The 20722-nt window shown below is 36.2% G+C and overlaps 2 protein-coding genes and 2 non-coding genes across 4 annotated transcripts; all 4 read left to right on the top strand.

The window, feature by feature from the left end:
* Positions 1-1527: 1527 nt before the first annotated feature.
* On the top strand, positions 1528-3442 carry LOC113314307 (60S ribosomal protein L6-3-like). The gene is made up of 4 exons (XM_026563099.1): positions 1528-1866; positions 1985-2091; positions 2690-2871; positions 2960-3442. The coding sequence occupies exons 1-4, from the start codon at positions 1607-1609 to the stop codon at positions 3113-3115; spliced, it is 705 nt and encodes a 234-aa protein (XP_026418884.1). The 5' UTR covers positions 1528-1606; the 3' UTR covers positions 3116-3442.
* Positions 3443-4726: 1284 nt separating this feature from the next.
* LOC113314308 (probable UDP-N-acetylglucosamine--peptide N-acetylglucosaminyltransferase SEC) lies at positions 4727-6985 on the top strand. The gene is made up of 4 exons (XM_026563100.1): positions 4727-5259; positions 5391-5441; positions 6645-6761; positions 6850-6985. The coding sequence occupies exons 1-4, from the start codon at positions 5230-5232 to the stop codon at positions 6940-6942; spliced, it is 291 nt and encodes a 96-aa protein (XP_026418885.1). The 5' UTR covers positions 4727-5229; the 3' UTR covers positions 6943-6985.
* A 6180-nt stretch (positions 6986-13165) lies between these two features.
* LOC113314667 lies at positions 13166-13310 on the top strand. The gene has a single exon (XR_003342546.1). It is a non-coding gene; the product is annotated as a small nucleolar RNA snoR135 (small nucleolar RNA).
* An 82-nt stretch (positions 13311-13392) lies between these two features.
* On the top strand, positions 13393-13537 carry LOC113314664. Its single transcript, XR_003342544.1, has one exon. It is a non-coding gene; the product is annotated as a small nucleolar RNA snoR135 (small nucleolar RNA).
* Positions 13538-20722: the final 7185 nt, after the last annotated feature.

The following is a 20722-nucleotide window of genomic DNA, read 5'->3' as shown; positions in this document are numbered from 1 at the left end:
ACTAAACATGAACCTATTCAATGATAATAAATACATCTAACTTAGTGGTTGTCACATTGGTGGTCGAATAAGAACTAAACATGAACCTAAAAACCGAAAAATGGAACTGGACCACTATTTCCGTCGCAATTTTGTTGGTCAGTGTTTCCTCTCAATTTCTTTTTTGAATCATATGCTGGGCATATTGAACCTTGGATATAAGTATTACCACTTGAAATTTTACTGCCACCAATGTGTTACGTTGTCCACTTATTCTTTGACTAAGAATATCAATGAGGGACTAGTGAACTGGTGGGCATTGAGTATCATTGCAGAAAATGAATTATAATGGTCGATGTAGGGAAGAAAAACATTTTCAGTGTAAGGGTTTCTACTATTTGTCATCTGTTTTTATTTGCGTTTTTGGATTTTAGGTATAAACATTTAATATTTCATACGGATTACTTTTTAAAGCATACTGGGAATAGTATCTAACCATAATTTGTCATTCTAAATATCAATCCTTATTGCAGGTATTAATTATCAACATGTGTGGATTGGTCTTAACATACTATCATCTGGAAAACCATATATTGCTTCCTCATACTTCTGCATGTTAACACTCGAAGCCAACATTTTTTTTAAAGTCGAATAGTAATTAAAAACAAAGGGATTCATTTGAACGGTATATGATTCATTTGATAATACAGATCACACGTTAATAGCGCTATCTCTTCTGATTGCCTAACTCCACCTATTTCATGTAACTCCCACCTTTATTGTTATAATTGAAAATTATGAAATGACTATTCGAATTTTGAAACTGAAAAACAAAGATGGACGATGACCATTGAATGACTTTCCATTATACATTAATGCCAAAATGTATATTTAAGGTGGTAGAAGGATAGAGGTTTCACCTTCAACACAAAGTTATACCACATCATGGAAGCGCATATAAAGCATTAGCTAATTATAACCAGTGAACCTAAATTAAACAGTGTCATGCAATTAAGATTTTATTTATTTGATTTATCACAAAGATTTTTTTTTTCGGCGTTTAAATATTAAAAAACAAGGAAAAACATCATAAGGGAAATCCCTATGATTTCTATGATAAAACCATATTTAACATACATCAGACCAGAAGGAGTTGATAAGTCTTCGGGACGAAATTTATACGATATTAAAAATGAACCAACATCAAGGCCCGTGCCGTAAGGGCTAGTTTGGTATACATACAGTAGATATAAATTCGAAAATGAAGTTTCGGTAGTTACTCCGAAATTTCGTCCCGAAATAAAATTGTCCCAGTATCTCGTACCCGACCGAGACGGACCGAAATCCGATTGACCACATTGCAGCTCGCGATTTTTATCATATCCAAACCGATCCGCCCACTTATCTTCAGGTCGAACAGGGCGAGTTGGGCTAGTTTAGACACTCTCTTTGGGCTGGATCGGGATGATGGGCTTTTGTTCACCAAAACTTCCTCGCCATTTATTAGGGTTTTACGATATATATATATAAAAAAAACATCCAGTCTCTCGCTTATGTTCTTCTAGGGTTAACACTTGAAAGAGCGAGGCAGTTTTAGCAGAGCAGAAATTCTTAAGCTTCGGTTGTAATGACTCCTTCCAAGGTAAGAACTCCTAAGGTTAGCAGAAATCCCGACCTTATCAGAGGAGTGGGTAAATTTTCTCGATCTAAAATGTACCACAAACGTGGTCTCTGGGCTATCAAGGCTAAGAATGGAGGAGTTTTTCCAAAGCATGATGCTAAACCTGCCGCCGCAGCTGTTGCTGTAAAAGCACCAAAGTTTTACCCAGCAGATGATGTTAAGAAGCCTTTGGTTAACAAACGCAAGGCTAAGCCAACCAAACTTAGGTATTGTTTATTGTTTCTTCATTTCTGGGGGTTTTGATTTCTGCATATATTTTATTTTTATTTTTGTGTGTTTATGTTTTGATTTGTGTTTTGTTTATTGTAAATTTGTAAAAATTAGGGAAAGTATTACTCCTGGAACAGTTTTGATTATCTTAGCTGGAAGGTTCAAGGGTAAAAGAGTTGTATTCTTGAAGCAGCTCCCATCTGGATTGCTCCTTGTTACTGGTGAGGCTTCTTCACCCATTTTACTTGATTTTATAAGAGATTTAATAAGAGATCTGATATGGTTTCATGTTATTGGTGTTGGGCTTATGATCTTTGTGTTGAATTATTGTAAATGCGTTTTTGGTAATTCTAGAGGTCTTGCTAAGGGTTTTTGAGTCAGGATAGTCGTTTTGTTGTGAGTGCAAACTGTGTAGATTGAGTTCTGTATTTTAAGTGTTGAGAATTTGTCAATATGTAGGTTTTTGGAGGAATTTAGATCTCTTTATTATTTTGAGTTCTATTTGTCAGTTTCATATGGTCTCTAATCTTTAAAAAAAGGATTGTTCGGTGTTGATTTATTACGAGGTTGGAACATGTAAGAAAAATATCATGATTTAACGTAGTTGTCTTGTACCATCCTTTGAACATAAAACTGTTATGAATTATAATCCACCATACACCGTATGTATTGGTTATCCTTTGAACATAAAGCTTTGATTGTTATATAGTTAATAAATGCCGTTGAATTATAATTGCTGAAGATATATTCAAGTTGTTTTCGTCCCAGTAGTTCTTCCTGGTTTTGACTGTTCACTTATAAATCATCCTACTGCTACAGGACCCTTCAAGGTTAACGGTGTTCCTCTAAGGCGTGTCAACCAAGCATATGTTATTGGAACTTCTACCAAGGTTGATATCTCAGGAGTTAATACTGATAAGTTTAATGACAAGTACTTCTCTAAGCCAACAGAGAAGAAGAAGAAGAAGAGCGAGGGAGAGTTTTTTGAATCTGAAGAAAAGGTTGGTGGCTTCTCTTTTGTTCCTAAATTCAATGTTTGCTATCTTAGTTTAGTTCCAGTGTTAAATTTCCGCTTTTCATATTTTATAGGAGAAGAACAACCTCCCACAAGACAAGAAGGATGACCAAAAAACTCTAGATGCTTCATTGTTGAAGGCCATCGAGGGAGTTGCTGACTTGAAGACCTATTTGGCTGCACGATTTTCCCTCAAGTCTGGCATGAAGCCCCATGAATTAGTTTTCTAGGAAAGTTTTCATTCGAAGCACTGTTAGCCTCTTTTTGCCTCAAGAAATTCTCATTGCGAAACCTTGTTACATTTGACTGTGTTAAGTAGGCTGAATCTGGTTTGAGCTAGCTTAGCTTTATATTTTTGTTTGGTTAAATGGATTCAAATATGCAACACTTAATTAGCTATGTTTTGTTCAAGTTCGCATCGCTCATTTTAGTTGCTGCATAGTTTTTTGTGTAAACCAGTTGACAGCCAAGAAAGAGGGGTTAAAAAAGCATACACTCCTTGTTGCTTCAAGGGCAGTGAATTTTAGTGATCCGTTGTTATTTAGTATGTTGAATAATACTCTGATGTCCATTAAAAGTCTAATTGGTTTTTTTGGATTAGCACATTCGAAGGCTTACAGGTGACATTGTTATAAAAGACTTGATGAGCTCAAAAGTTGTGCAAAATCTTTCTAGTCTTTCTGTTTGTATCCTCTTGTGTTAGGTTTTTTTGTAAACTTTTACATCTGGATCCTTTGTAGAAAGACTAACATCTAAACATCATATGCAGTTCTTGCTAATCATTTCATGTTAACACAATTTCTGTGTCTGGTTATTCAAAGTACTATCATGGACGTGTAATTTTCAATGTAAAATCTATCAGGCTCCCCACTTACGATTTCAATGTACTATCAGGCTCCCCACAATTTCAATGTACTATCAGGCTCCCCACTTACAGAAAGGTTGCTAAACCCAGGAGTTTAGCAAACGACACTCTCAAGGGCTTTGGTAGATAAGTGTACAGTCTTGCAAAATGCTAAAATCTGCGTAATTTGATGCTACATAGTTTTTTTTTCTGAGAGAGGCATGTTTTTGTGTAGCATGTTTTGTTGTTTAGCTAAAATGATTTATTTGCGGATTTAACGTTTTTTATGAATCCCAAAAGTTTTTGTGTTTTGTTAACTCGGTAAACCCAAGCATAAAAAGGAGTTGAGAGAGAGGGATTTCTGGTTTGACTCTGAACTATCACATTGTCTTAGAGCGATCAATGAACATTGACTTTGAAGTCACTTTAACATTCTTCTCTATTGCTTCTAGAATAATTATAGAATAGGAGTCACCTTGCATCTGACATGTTGAGAATGTCTGCTGTATCTCTAAGAAGCACATATGAATATCAGGTTTATTTGGATAAGCTCTGTCATGTACAATTTGTAGAAGTTCTGTAATCCATCAGTGAGGATATACATCAGATTTAGGATTTTTTTTTCTTGTTATGATATTTGATTCACCAGAGCAGTCTAAGTTGTGTCGTCTGACGAAGAATTTAACAAAAAGCAAGTTATAATCCTCCAGACACTTGGGAAAAGTTGTCTCCCTGTTGAGGAAATATTTGGATATTGTATAAGGAAGAAAAACCATCTTGTTGTAGTCTGTGGAGTTTCTGCTTGACATGATTGTAGTTATTATAACCTAACTGCCTAGCAAGGACTCGGCAAACACTTGGATTTTCCTTTGTGGCACTACTAAAGTCTATCTCTGTTTTTAACCGTTTCTCACCCCCTGGTTCAGCCTCAGTCAGCTCCATCCTGTTATCACTTTAACTGGTTCTGGACTGTTAAGATGATCTGTATCCCCTCTTGATCTCAAAATGGACTTTTAGTATATGTACGTGTGAACATTGATTTACAAGTATTAAGTAGCAATATTGAAAGAATCTGGTGTGTTAACATGTGTTTATGTGTTTGAAAGAATCACAGCAGTGCTATTTATGAGAGAAACCCTCGTCGCACTGATAATCTTCTCCTTCTTGGTACTATTCACTATCAGGTTGATTCTTGAATCATCATCGCCTTTGCAGTTCTTCGTTTCCCAAGCTTTTAGTGTTGTTACTTATCTCATACATCTCTCTCTTTAATTTGGACGGAACCTGATGCTGTTCCTACTGAATCAACTGCTTTATTTTTGGTACCAACTATTAAGAATTGCTTTCCCTAGTACTTCGGTGCGTTGTGATTAATTTTTCAATACCGTAAGTAGTGTACGGCATTAATTTTTCAATACGGTAAGTAGTTGCATGATTTTGACACGTGCATCGTGAAAAATGAAGCTGTGTTTACCTGTTTTTTGACCCAACGTTCGCAGAATGCTATGGAACATGGCAAATGCTTGGAAGGTAAGTGCTACACTTTATTTTACTGGTGTTCTTATGTTTTCTTCCACTTTTTATTGTATGATGATAACATAGTTTTTCATTTATACGGGTTCGTGTGGAGTTCATTTTTTTTTTCTTGGTTTCCGACACAGGAAAAAGGGAATATTGATCGTGCAATCTACTATTATTTGCGGGCTATTGAGGTGTGTATATCTTGTTGAGAAGGTCACTGGTGTCATGATCAAATGTTGTAATGATCTGTTTTTGTTTGAAACATATATGCTTAAAGAGATACAGTTGACTTCCATTATGTCATTGGAGGTTGCAATAATCCCGCAATGATTGACGTTCAAATGGTGATAATTTGCATAATAGTATGGTTTCTGACCCTTTTATCTTAGTCGTTGCGGAAATAGTGAGATTATGTGGTCTCCAGAAGCAGTGAATTTTGTTCAGGAGATATCCATGAATCTGTCTTCTTTTCTGGGGATGATCTTTTCTGCCCCTTCAGTGTTTGGCCCTTTGGTCTAGTATGATATATAGCTCGCATCCTCTTAGAGAACAACCGACTCTTAAGTACAAGGTGGTGGTTCTATGTGGGATCATGAAACAGGGAAAAATTGGCACCAATGTTGTATAACATGAATAAACCGATTTTGTGGCTAAGTCACTTGGTTGTTATCTTTATTTGATTCATGCGTCAGTTCCTTCTTTATATGTTTCTGCTAGATTTGACATCTTTTCTCGTCTCAAAAAAGCTAATACCATGTAAATTATTAGTTTTTGTGGAACTGCCAGTGGTGTGAATTGGATGTTCTTAAGTTTTCTTACTGCTAGTTTGTTGGCATATTGGTTAGTGTGCACGTAGTATTCATTCTATATATTAGTAGTATATTTAATTACTTAGGAGGAAAAATGATTTTTTAGGGCAACTTATGAATTCAAAGGGCACAATTTGGAAATTGTAATTTAGGTTCCTAGAAGTTATTTGTCTAGAGAATTGTGGAGTAATGAAGCCGTGCTGCTTAGTCGTAAGACTCATAACATTCTTGTCGCCACTTTGTTCATTATGGACCATAAAGCCTAGTTTCAAACATGAGCAAAATTTGATCTTGTTGGCGCTAGTAGCTTCACAGCGGTTTGTTGACTACCTTCTCTCCAGGATCGCGAATAGTGATTGCATAGTGGCCTTTGAAGATGTCAATCCCTTGTATAGAAGAAGGAGGTTTATCTTCGCCTTGTTGAAAAAATAATTAAAGTTGTTCTTTTCATATTGCTCTTTCAGAAAGCTTGCTGGTCTTTCATGTTTATAGTTGTATCTGCATATATCACTATGTAGGAGCTTGCTTGGCATAATCTTCATTGGTACTGAGTTGACAAGTTTGTTGTTCTTTTTGCTTTTCCAGCTACGCCCAAATTTCAGTGATGCTTGGTCCAACTTAGCTTGTGCTTACATGCGTAAAGGACAATGCGAAGAGGCTATCAACTGCTGTCACCAGGCTCTTGCACTAAACCCTGGATTGGTATGATCCTGGTTTGATTTTACGATCCCTTCTGTGGAGTCTTGGTCCTGTTGAGTTACTCACTAATGGCATGTTTCAATTTGGACAGGTTGATGCTCATAGCAACCTCGATAATCTATGTTGGTTAAACTTCAACATAGAAGTCACTAACAAGCTGGTTAGGACAAGATTAGGAAATTGATGTAATCCTAAGGGAATTAGAAGTCATCTAGTTCTAAGAAAAGGAAAGACATGTAATAAGGTAATAGGACTAGGAAAAGGAATTCATAGTTCTATATATATATATGATCACCAAAGTTGTGGTTGATCATATGAGCAAGATTAGAGCTTGTGTTTAGTTTTGAGAGATTTTCTAAACATCAATAAAGAGAGTTGTCTTTATATAAGCTAAGTTTCATCTTGCAGTTGCCATTAATTGGTATCAGAGCTTGTTTCTGAGCCATGGAAAACGAAACCACCATTGTGGGTGCAAAACAGTTCACGCCACCATCAATACAAGTTCCAATCCTCAACGCCACAAACTACACAGTATGTGCCATGAGAATGAAGGTACTGATGAAAATCTACAAAGTTTGGGAAACAATTGATCCTGGTAAATTGGACTCAGACAAAAACAATGTTGCCATTAGATTACTCTTTCAAGCAATACCAGAATGTCTTGTTCTACAAGTTGGTGAACAGGAAACTTCAAAGAAAATTTGGGATGCAATAAAGGCACGTAATCTCGGAGCTGATCGAGTTAAAGAAGCCCGTCTGCAAACCTTAATGTCTGAATTTGAAAGAATGAAGATGAAAGACACTGATACTATTGATAGCTTTGCAGGAAAGCTATCAGAGATAGCCTCAAAAGCTGCGTCACGTGGACAATCCATTGATGAAGATAAACTGGTAAAGAAGTTTCTCAATAGTTTACCAAGATCCAAGTATATTCATATCATAGCTTCTCTCGAACAAGTCTTAGATTTAAAGAAGACTAGCTATGAAGATATAATTGGAAGATTGAAAGCATATGAAGAAAGAATCCTTGATGAAGAAAACAATGGGGAAACTCAAGGAAAACTCTTGTACACAAACTCTTACCAACAAAACTCTGCGACAAGAGGAAGAGGTCGTGGAAGAGGTGGTAGAGGAAACAGAGGCCGAGGAAGGGGAGGAAGGTTTAACTCACAAGATAGAACAACAAGTCAGAATGATCAAAACCAAGGGAAAGAAAAGAAGGATAAATCAAACATTATTTGTTACAGATGTGATAAACCAGGACACTTCTCCTCTGTATGCCCTGAAAGAATACAAAAGATGGAAGAAACAAACAAGAATGAAACAAGGGAAGCAGATACAACTCTTTTTATGCACGAAGTTGTATTCTTAAACGAAGGGAAACTAATACCAAAGAACTACGAATCAAAGGATGGAGAAGAAGGAATCTGGTATTTAGATAATGGAGCCAGCAATCACATGACTGGTAAGAGACACTACTTTTCTGAACTCAATGAGAAAATCAAAGGACAAGTGAAGTTTGGGGATGGATCTTCTGTAGAAATTGAAGGGAAAGGATCAATTCTATTTCATAGCAAGACCGGAGAACATAAGCTTGTCACAAACATCTACTTCATCCCAAACTTACAAAGCAACATTCTAAGTTTAGGACAAGCTACAGAAGTTGGATGTGATGTTAGAATGCGACAAGATTATCTAACAGTTCATGACCCAAGTGGAAGACTTTTAGTTAGAGTCTCACGCTCACAGAATAGACTCTACAAGATAAGTCTCATGATTGGAAGGCCATTGTGTCTGAATATGAGACTGGAAGATCAGACATGGAAGTGGCACGCAAGGTTAGGACACATCAGCTTTAGAACTTTAAAGGAAATGTCTCAAAACAAGATGGTTCGAGGACTACTACAGATAAATGATGAAGCAAAAATCTGTGAATCATGTTTAGTTGGGAAACAAACTCGTCAAGGTTTCCCAAAATCAACAACATTCAGAGCCTCAAAGCCATTAGAGCTTCTTCATGCTGATTTATGTGGTCCTATTACACCACAAACCCTTGAAAATAACAAATACATATTTGTTATTATAGATGACTTCTCAAGATATATGTGGTCTATTCTTATGAAAGAAAAGAATGAAGCATTTGACAGATTCAAAGCTTTCAGAAATCTGATAGAAAAGGAGTTAAAAGAGGAGGTCAAAATGCTTAGAACTGATAGAGGAGGAGAGTTCACTTCCGTAGAGTTCAACAAGTTCTGTGAGTCAAATGGAATCAAAAGGCAACTCACAACATCATATACACCACAACAAAACGGAGTGGTGGAGAGGAGAAACAGGACTCTAATGGAGATGACAAGAAGTTCTTTAAAGGATATGCAGGTACCTAATTATCTATGGGGAGAAGCTGTACGACACTCCACATACCTAATAAACAAGATACCTACGAAAGCTCTGAAAGACATGACTCCATATGAAATCTTGCGAAAGAGAAAACCAAACATAGATCATTTAAGAGTGTTTGGTTGCAAAGCATACGCAAAAGTTGATTCTGCAACTCTTAAGAAACTGGATCGATCTCAGACTCTTGTGAATCTAGGAATTGAGCCTGGATCCAAAGCTTACAGATTATTCAATCCAACAACGAAAAGAGTAATAATGAGTCGAGATGTGGTATTCGATGAAAAAGCAAACTGGAACTGGAAAGAAACTAATGATGGACCAAGTATGGATCCAGGAATGTTTCACATGAGATGGGGTCAAGTAATTGATGAAGGCGAAGGACCCATAATCATCAATACCAATGGAAACAATGATGTTAATCAAGAAGAAGAAGAGAATAATGAAAACACTGAGAATAACGAAGAAGTATAAGAAGAAGAAGAAGAAGAAGAAGAAGAAGAAGAGATCGATGAAATAACTCAACCCATTCCACTGCGAAAATCAACAAGACAGATACAAAAGCCACAGTATCTGGAGGATTATGTTCTTCAAGCTGCAGAAGAATGTGAGATAATGCTACTTTCTGTTAATGATGAACCAAGGAATTTTCAGGAAGAAAATGTCTCGACTAAATGGACACAAGCATGTAGATAAGAAATTATTTCAATCAACAGAAACAAGACTTGGTTTCTAATTGATAAGCCAGGTGGGGTAAAAGTGATTGGTCTTAAGTGGATCTTCAAAATAAAACGGAATGTTGATGGTACTGTCAACAAATATAAGGCAAGACTTGTAGCTAAGGGATACGTTCAAGAATCAGGTATAGACTTTGATGAATTTTTCACACCAGTTGCTAGACTAGAGACAATTCTTCTCTTAATAGCAGAAGCAGCATCAAACTCATGGGAAATTCACCACTTAGACGTTAAGACATCATTCTTACATGGTGAATTGCGAGAAGATGTGTATGTTGAACAACCAGAAGGTTTTGAAGTAAAAGGACAAGAGCATAAGGTTTATAAGTTATCAAAAGCTCTATATGGTCTAAGACAAGCTCCTCGAGCCTGGAATACAAAGTTAGATCAAATCTTAAGAGAAATCAGATTTGTTAAGTGCTCTAAAGAAACATCAGTATACAGAAGAGAAGAAAAGGGAACGCTTCTTGTGATTGCAGTCTATGTAGATGATCTATTTTTGACTGGCAACTCCCTTAAGGTGATCAATGAGTTCAAGAGAGAAATGTCATCAAAGTTTGAGATGTCAAACCTCGGAAAACTCACTTATTACCTTGGCATAGAAGTCCATCAAGGAGTAGATGGGATTCAGATTAAACAAGAAGCTTATGCAAGGAGAATTCTGAAAGAAGCAGGACTTGAAACTTGTAATCCAACTAAGATACCAATGGAGTTTGGACTTAAAGTTTCAAAGGCACAAGAAGAAGCTGAGATTGATCCAACGAGTTATAAAAGAAATGTTGGATGCCTTAGATACTTGTTACACACAAGACCAGACTTGGCTTTCTCTGTGGGAGTAGCAAGCCGTTATATGCAGAGTCCACGCAAGTCTCATGGTGATGTAATAAAGCAGATATTGAGATATCTAAGAGGAACAATCAGCTATGGATTGAAGTATGGTCGAGGAGGATCAAAAGGAATTGTTGGGTATAGTGACCGCAGTCATAATATTGACCAAGATGATGGAAAAAGTACAACTGGTCATATATTTTATCTAGGAGAAGCACCTATTACATGGTGTTCACATAAGCAAGACACTGTAGCCCTCTCATCCTGTGAAGTTGAGTTTATGGCTGCAACAGAAGCAGCTAAACAATCAATATGCCTTCAAGAACTGTTGGGTGAAATCAAAGGAAGAGAACCTGAAAAAGTTCTCATCAAGATTGATAATAAGTCTGCAATTGCATTCACTAAAAATCCAGTGTTTCATGGGAAGACGAAACACATTCACAAAAGGTATTATTTCATACGAGAATGCATCGAGAAGGAGGTCATTAACGTTGAACACATACCAGGAACTGAGAAGAAAGCAGATATATTGACAAAGGCATTAGCTCGGATCAAGTTTGAAGAAATGAGACAATTGATTGGAGTACAAGATATGTCACGGGTAAGGTTGAAGCTTAACGGGGAGAATGTTGGTTAAACTTCAACATAGAAGTCACTAACAAGCTGGTTAGGACAAGATTAGGAAATTGATGTAATCCTAAGGGAATTAGAAGTCATCTAGTTCTAAGAAAAGGAAAGACATGTAATAAGGTAATAGGACTAGGAAAAGGAATTCATAGTTCTATATATATATATGATCACCAAAGTTGTGGTTGATCATATGAACAAGATTAGAGCTTGTGTTTAGTTTTGAGAGATTTTCTAAACATCAATAAAGAGGGTTGTCTTTATATAAGTTAAGTTTCATCTTGCAGTTGCCATTCATCTAATGAAAGCAAAAGGGTTAGTGCAGGAGGTAATTGCCAAAACTGAGGGTTTAGTCGACTTGGCAATAAATGCATCCATGTAGTTTAAGTGGATCACTCTGTTATAATGTCCTAGTATAAAGTCTTTTCTGCTTAGCTGTTCGAAGTAGATCTCTTTTATGAGTGAACTATCTTTAATAAGTCATTGTACATGGAGGCTTTGTTCTTTTACACCCATAAAAATTCTGAATCCAAATCATATATACATTATGCAGGCGTATAAATGCTATCTGGAGGCCCTCTGTATTCAACCAACTTTCACTGTTGCATGGTCAAACCTTGCAGGTCTTTTTATGGTAACAGATGATCTTAACAGAGCGGCTCGATACTATAAGGTCCTTGATGTGATAAAATGTAGCCGAGGCAATTGCAATTTTTGCTCTTTGCGTAATCGTAATTACTGAGTTGCACATATTACTTAACTCATACCCCTATATATGTCAAGAACAACATCAACACTGGCTTGTTCATGTGATAAAATGTAGCCAAGGCAATTGCAATTTTTGTTCTCTGCGTAATCGTAATTACTGAGTTGCACATATTACTCAACTCATACCCCCATATATGTCAAGAACAACATCAACACTGGCTTGCTTGGAACTTCAGACTTGGTTGATTCATTTCTCAATCATTAATCCAATAAAAGCAAATCTTATCATTTACAATTCAGTTCAAGATAACCGAGTTAGCCTACAAAGAACTCAATTCAGCAAGATTTTAGGCTGCAGAGTTGGATGAACTTGAGAGGACTTGGCTACATTTTATCACATCCTTGCTAGGTCTCAAGCAGGGTTATTTTTGCTGGCCACTGGATCTGGTTATTAGTATTGACTAGGTGTGACGCCCATGCTCTGCACGGGCCCAGATATTTGCAGAACAATAGGTATTGGTGAATAAAAATAGGTTTATGGTTCATGGTTAGATGTTTTTAATATTTCGCTTCCCGTAAAATAAAAATAGATTCTTTTTTGCCGGTGAAGTATTTTTTTCACTCGAGATTTTTTTTTACCCGTGAAGTATTTTTTTGCTACTCAAGATATTTTTTCCTTTTACTCGTGCATATGTTTTTTTAACTCAAGATATATGTATTTTTCCAAAAGAATAAATTAATAAAGGATAAAAAGATAAAAAAAAACATGATAAAAAAAAATTACCCGCAAAGTATTGTTTTTATTCAATATTTATTTTTCTTTTACCCGTGATTTTTGTTTTTTTTTTTTACTTAAAAATTATTCTCAGGTGGGGCCGGTAAGATTTTTTTACTTAATTTTTTTTTTTATATTTAAAAAATTATTTATGGTGGGGTCAGAAACTCTTATTTCCTATTGGTCTAAATTTTTTCAAAAGATTTTATTGGTCTAAATATTCTCTGGTGGGGCCAGAAGCTCTAGGAAGAGAGCTTGATTCAGCTTTTAACCACAGCAAAGGAAAATCACCTGAAATCATATTATTAATGGATTTCTATTTTAGGGTATGAATTTATTATGCAGAGATATGAATGTATCGGAGTTGTGCTTTAAACGCATTTTAATCCGAAAGAGTTATCTGAGAAACTGAATTTTGGTGAAGGTAGGCAGTTGAGTTTCATGCAATCTATTGATTTTTCAACAATCATTTTCTCTATATTTGTTTTTTTTTTTTCTTTTGGTCCTGTGTTTTTCAGTTTTATTAGGATGTGTATCATCCGGTGTCTTTTTGGCGGTATTTTAAAATGCAGAAATATGTGTGTATCGTAATTGTGCTTTAAATGCATTTTAATCTGAAAGAATTCTCTGCAAAATTGATTTTTGGTGAAGGTGGGCAGTTGAGTTTCATGCAATTTATTGATTTATCAACAATCATTTTCTCCACATCATTTCCGTATTGATTTTTTGCTCGGATTTGTGAGTTTTGCTCACGTTACTAATGCACTTGAAATTTCGGTTTCATATAGTCAAATTTTTGCACCTTATTGGTGTACTTCTGCTTGAAATTTCAGTTCCGTATAAATCAGTTGGCTTCATTATTTGGTTCCATTGAAGCAAATTATGTTGTTGCTCTACTTAATCTTTAAACTCTTCTTACTCTTTTTAATTGTTGCGTTTGGTCCAGTTTTTGGCAAAATTTTTTAAGATTTTGGAAATTTTCTTGCCGATGATGACTACACATAGACCCGTAATGATCGCGGAGGAGCTGAGACATATTTATGTGTCGTTTAAAACACTTTTTGTTATTGTTTTTGAAGGTTATCTTTTAAATTTAGCTTTTCCTAGCTTTCTAAGGGTACTGAGTTTTTTTTTTTTTACCCGTGCTTCTGTTTTTTTGAGTGGAATTTTGTGTTGGAGGTGATGATCCTTTCCTCGGCTTGTATAATATTTTTTTTTTTGCTCAAAATTTTTGCTTATTGTGTATGATGACAAACCTAAGGCTTGTTTCTCAAGAACATTCGCAGTTGCCAACTAAGAGCTTTCGCCTTTCGCTGGGCTTGAGAGCTAATGCTGCTTTATTTCTTCCTTGGATTTTTGTTTTTTTCGGGTTATATTCTTTATTCATGACTGCCTTCTTTTTCGGGTTATATTACGAGGAAGGATTAATTACAGTGTTGATGATTTCAAGTTCTTGCTTACACAATACTACTAACTTATGTAATGTTTTGATGTTTAGCATACTACAATTGTTTTGTCTGACTGGCAGCAGCTTCTCCAAACCAGGAACATAATCTTTGAGATCCCTGAAGATCTCACTAATGTTCTCATATCACAATATCTAGCAACGGAATCATCTTTAATTGGCAATTGACAATGGGCTTGTGGAAACTCTACTTTTTTTAGTCCGTCTTTCCACTATCCGTTCAGACAGTCCAATGGAATTTTTTATTTTACAGCCAAGGCAAGTATCAGATTCAGACAACTATTGAGATTCAGTGAAAATGTTGAAACTGCAACGGGTCTTATAAACAATGTGAACTTTGAGTTTCATAATTTTCCTTGTAATTTCTGTGGAGTGGTCACGAGTTAGATGAGTGCATTGATTCCAACATGTACAGCAGCAAGCTGAAATCCAACAGGCAGGGGCAGATGCAATTGCTGTAGAAATGCAACAAGCTGAAGCTAATCATCAGAATTGCAAGTGGAAACAACATCTGAGACAAGGGAGGAGGCGATCATTGAACCACATTACACTCAAAGATCTTCCTCATAAATGGTACAATCATCATCTGCAGCAACTGAGAAATCTGAGACTGAGTGGGGACTAAATGTGATAGTGGGGCGCAATACATTATTTAAAGTGTATATCGAAGAAACCTATTATAGGGGCTCCAAGAAAAGTGTTTTGAGGGCTTCTAAGGATTCAAGTATCCTACAATGAAGATAAGAGGACCTAATTCATAAGAGAATACTAAAATACCCTTAACCTATGAAATATTGAAACCTGAAACTAATTTGTTTTCATTCCTCTCCTTTTAACTCTTCCGTTTTCTTCTTCCCCATCACCTCCATCGCCTATTTCTTCGATTAATCGTCAATTCTCAAAATAATTCATTATCGATTAACACCACTTAATCCACCCACAATGACTTCAGTAAGGTAAAAATGAAAAAATCCATCTTATTTCATTGGTTTTAATGCATTGGATAGGCGGAATCGACCGAATTAGGTTTTTAAAAAAACAGTTTCAGAACTGTCTATGGTGTGGTTTCCCAACCGTAGACAACGCCTACGGTTTGGAGTTCTTAACTTCCAAACCGTATATTCTGGGTTCAAAAATCCTACAGTTTGAAAAAATCATACTTCCATACCGTAACTTCTATCTACGGTTGGTTCGATTGAAGTTTCCTCACCGTAGGTTAGCTTATGGTTCGAATTTGGGGGTTCAAAATCAAAAATAAGTAATGGGTTTTCTTAGTTTTTTCTTTTTGTGATCGTCATCTTCATCGCGACGGAGAAGAAGAAGAGAGAAAGAAGAATGATAGGGTTTTTTATGATCATCATCTTCATCATGATTTATGAATGAAAAGAGAAGGAGAAGATGATAGATTTAGTTTTTTGTATATGATCATCATCTTCATCATGATGAAATTATGATCATCATCTTCATCATGATTTATGAATGAAAAGAGAAGGAGAAGATAATAAATTTAATTTTATAATTCATGGAGGGTATTTTGGCCATTACAAAAAATAGTTGGATATGGGGTTTTGTTGATGACTATTTCATAACCCGATTTTGTCATCTTGTGAGCCCTCAAAACCCAATATTTGGAACCCCTATAATAGGTTTCATATTAAATACTGTATGTGGTAAACAATGAACTATATTGAATGGCAGCAGTTTATGAGAAAAATTTAATTTTGAAAACTTGATCAAAAATTTAATATTTTTTCTCAAAAACTGATAAGCCTAAATCGAGAATTCCTTGGATCTTAGGGTGTGCCTAAGTTAGTATATGGATCCGTCCCTGCCAGTGAAGCACACATGGGAAATGGATGGGGAGGTCCTGGTTGTTTAAGTTTCAGTGTGAGACAACATCCTATAGAATTTCCATGCACAGAATGAATAGGTGTATGGGGAGTTTTCACACGTCTGAAACACGATAAAAAAATTCGACGACAAAAGTTTGAGGGGTTTTACAAAATGGTGTATGGGGTATTTTGAGCAAAGCTCACGCATATTAACTGTTTTAGGTTAAAGTACATAAATAGTTGAACTCGTCAATAAGGTATTAACCATGTGCGAGTACGACTCAGTCTGACCCGCTCAGTGACCAGTTCCGATTCTTACCAGATATACCCTCCATAGTTAGTTAGGTACAAAATTCTAGTTAGGTTAGGTCATACGGGTTGGGTGTACTCAGATAGAAAATGGGCCATAAGTTATATATCATGTATCTTCTATTCCCCAAAAAATTATGTTTCTCCTTCATCTTCATCTTATGCAAGTTTGCAGAGAGTTAGAGATGGATGGATATGAATTCATCAAATCCAGATGGTAAGGCCTATTCTTATGGGTATGGCAAACTCATATATTTGCCATATATGAACCTACTATGGGTATGCCGAAGTTCCAAATTCATATGCCTATATGTCAGTTATAACATATAGGCATACACGATGGAGTTTATATCGGGCGATAAAGACTCCATCTCTCGATGGTCTTTCCATCTCCAGCGATAGTCTCTTTATCTCCAGCGATAAAGACTTTATCTCAAAGTAATTTTATATATATGTATAATCTCTCCTTCTCTCCTACTTTTCACTTTTATAATTTTTTTTAATATTTAAAGGGTCCCGCTGATTATATTATAATACTAAATTTTTTATAAATACCCCACCACACAAACACAAATATATATTTTATTCATTAGGTCCCACCTAACATAATTAAATATATATTTTTAATCAAATTTTCCATATCTACCATAGTGGGGAAACTCATTTGCCATGCCACACGGAAGATTCCGGAACTTACCGGAACATAAGTTGGGTGTTACCCAAGTTATGTGGTTTCCTAGTTTAGGATTTCCTAATCAAGGTGTGACTCTATTTTTAGGAGTTCTAAGACTTGAGGAGCAAGGAGTTGTCTACTATATAAGAGGGATTATATTGTGAGTAGAAATCTATTATCTCGGAGAATCCTCTCGAAAACAAGAGTGATCGAGGGTCACAACTGGTTGGTGATGCGACAAAATCAATGTGAGAACAGAAACTTGTAGTGAGAGCGGGTATGGGAGAAATCTAGGGTTTCTAGGGCTCATATGGGAGAAGCTAGAATTATATGATGTTCTTCATGTTCTTGAATAAAGTCGAAGCAACCAAGGGGGTAAAAGTTTATAGAAGAAGAAGAACAAAGGAAGAGGTAAACTCTTCGTGATATGTCTTGTTGTTTCTAACGTTTAGCGCTAGTGGGTCACATAACTAGTTGATTATATGAAGTGTCGATGTAATAACTTGTTATGATAATGAAAGATTCTCGGGGTGATTTTGGCCGTGGATGTAGCCTACAAAGGTGAACCACATAATCTTTGTGTCGTGTGTGATTGTCTATTATCGTATTGATCATATATTCGTGCTAGTATTATTCGATCATGCTAATTCAAAGATGTAAGAGACGGTTTCGAGCTAAGTTATCAAAAGTAGGATGTTTCATGGAATTGACTTCTATGGAAACATGACGGTTCGAGATGAACATAACCTTGGTTTCCCAACTGGTGGTGCGGTGACCGTGGATAAAGATGTCAGTGATTCGGTAATTTGAACAAGAGATTTCAAAGAAGAGAAAGTCTTTGTTCGCAGCAGAATGATATAGTTCGTGAAGATAATGAGTAAATCAAGGTCGAACAAAGAATAAGACGACATCAAGAAAGATTCGACAACTTTGCTTGATGTGACAATGATTCGTGTTGAAGGTATTTTCTTTGCAAGAGAAGATCGTTTGTGGTTTGAACTGGCGTCTGCAAAATATTGTCAGGAGAATGTTTTGAATCATGGTAATGCTAAGTGACAATCGTTCATACACAACATATGAAGGTTGCAGCATGTTTTGTCTACATGGAGGATAACTCAAGATTGTTGGTTCTTGGAGTTGGTGAAATCCGTTTGGAATTGTTTGGTGTCTCAGATCAAACAATGTCAAGTGTTAGACATGTTTCGAAGAAGAAGTTTTCTACGAAGGTGGAATAATGAGTGGTCATGGCGTCGAAATAATTTGATACAAGTCATGCAGAAACTTGTATAAATTATATGAAGAAGTTGTTTGTATTGATGCTAGAAGAACGACATATAGCGATTCCGGTGGTGCAAGTGCAAAGAAATAATTTGGCTTAGGCGGTGATTCAAGCTCAAAGTACAAGACAATTTTGATTCGTGCTAGTGATGATGTCCGCGAGGATGGCCTTGTATAAAGTGGGAAACATTCATGCTTTATTGGAGTGAATACGAAGATTTTTTTCACGTCACAAGAGGTGGTGATTGTTGGGGTTTTGTTCCGTGAAGATTCCAGAACTTACCGGAACGTAAGTTGGGTGTTTCAAAAGTTATGTGGTTTCCTAGTTTAGGATTTCCTAATCAAGGTGTGAGTCTATTTTTAGGAGTTCTATGACTTGAGGAGCAAGGATTTGTCTAATATATAAGAGGGCTTATATTGTGAGTAGAAATCTATTCTCTTGGAGAATCCTCTCAAAAACAAGAGTGATCGCGGGTCACAACCGTTGTGTCCTACAATGGTTGGTCATGAAACAAAATCTATGTGAGAAGAGAGACTTGTAGTGAGAGGGGTATGAGAGAAATCTAGGTTTTCTAGGGTTCATATGGGAGAAGCTAGAATTATATGATGTTCTTCATGTTCTTGTCTAAAGTCGAAGCAACCATGGCGGTAAAAGTTTATGGAAGAAGAAGAACAAAGGAAGAGGTAAACTCTTCGTAATATGTCTTGTTGTTTCTAACGTTTAACGCTAGTGGGTTACATAACTAGTTGATTATATGAAGTGTCGATGTAATAACTTGTTATGATAATGAAATATTCTCGGGGTGGTTTTGCCTGTGGATGTAGCCTATAAAGGTGAACCACATAATCTTTGTGTCGTGTCTATTATCGTATTGATCATATATTCGTTCTAGTAATATTCGATCCTGCTAATCTAAAGATGTAAGAGACGGATTCGAGCTAAGTTATCTAAAGTAGGATGTTTCATGGAATTGACTTCTATGGAAACATGCCGGTTCGAGATGAACGTAACCTTGGTTTCCCGACAATAATTAGTGAAGAAGATCTTAGCGCATATGATTTCCATGTCGGGACAAATACGAATCGTTGTTCTTTTAGGGGTTCTAACGCTCCGGTTCCCCTAAGACCTGGTGCAATGTGACCTCGATAATTGGAGATCGTGTCATCAGGTATATTTATAGTTTTTTTTTTTGCCTTGTTTACACTAAGTAAGCTTCATCAGTCACTTTTTACTGTTATGTTGAAAAACTCGAAATGATAGGACGTATCACTGGCATTCATTATCGTCACCGCCATTCATTATTGTTAGTCATTGTTGTGTTGATAACCCAACACTAGAAGACGTATCACTCCTTACACATGGGAATTTGTCATACGCTTCTTGTAAACACGTACGCCACGGTAACAAATTGAGCTGTCGATCTGATACGTGCACATGAGTACTGGTCGCTTCAGTAACCCATTATTGTTGACACACCTATGGACATGGGAGTTATCTAACTTTGCGCCTCCCAAAGCACAAATTATTTGAAAACTCAGCGCATGTCATTGCAAGAAATGTCTCATGCCTTTCCGTCATGTCCTGACATATATAAATCACTTTATCTCACTGTTCCGAGAAGAGTGAGTTTTGTATTTCTAAGCAATTCATCAGAACAAGTGACTGCTCAAGTAAGGAAGAGTAAGTACTCATGGCGCTACACAAGTGTACAGGGAAGAAGTTGTCTAACTTTGCGCCACCCAAAGCACCGATTATTTGAAAACTCAGCACATGTCATGATAGGCTTTCGGGATTGCCTATTTATAATAACCGCAATCGCACGGTGTCTGACTAGTAGACAGAGGAAAGTACGGGTCGAACCCACAGGGAGCGGTGGAAATACTGATAATCAATATCTCTAATCAGAAACATAAAGAATATTTTTGGATTTTTAGAATTATAAAAACAAAGAAAATAAACTAAACTAACAAATTGAATTCAATGGAAGCGATAGTAACCAGGGTTTATAGTATCCACCACTATTTCTTTTCGATTACTGAAATGAAACATAACTCTTGAATATTTTTCCATTGTCCATTCTATCGACATCACCTATTATATGTATTAACCTCGCAAATATCACTGGTATACCCTAAGAAAGTTCCTGAAAAAGAAAAGTAAAAAGTTAACCACTCCCCCCACACTTAAACATTACATTGTCCTCAATGTAATTGAGTCATCCAACGTAAAAATTAAGATGTGAAATTCATAATATGCGAAAATAAACAAATAAAAATAAAACGAGAAAATAGAATTACCTACTGGAATATACTTACAAGACTCTCCATATATCAACAA

This window comes from Papaver somniferum, chromosome 9 (assembly GCF_003573695.1).
Source record: "Papaver somniferum cultivar HN1 chromosome 9, ASM357369v1, whole genome shotgun sequence".
In the NCBI taxonomy this organism is placed as follows: Eukaryota; Viridiplantae; Streptophyta; class Magnoliopsida; order Ranunculales; family Papaveraceae; genus Papaver; species Papaver somniferum.
This window is presented reverse-complemented; position numbering and strand designations above follow the sequence as displayed.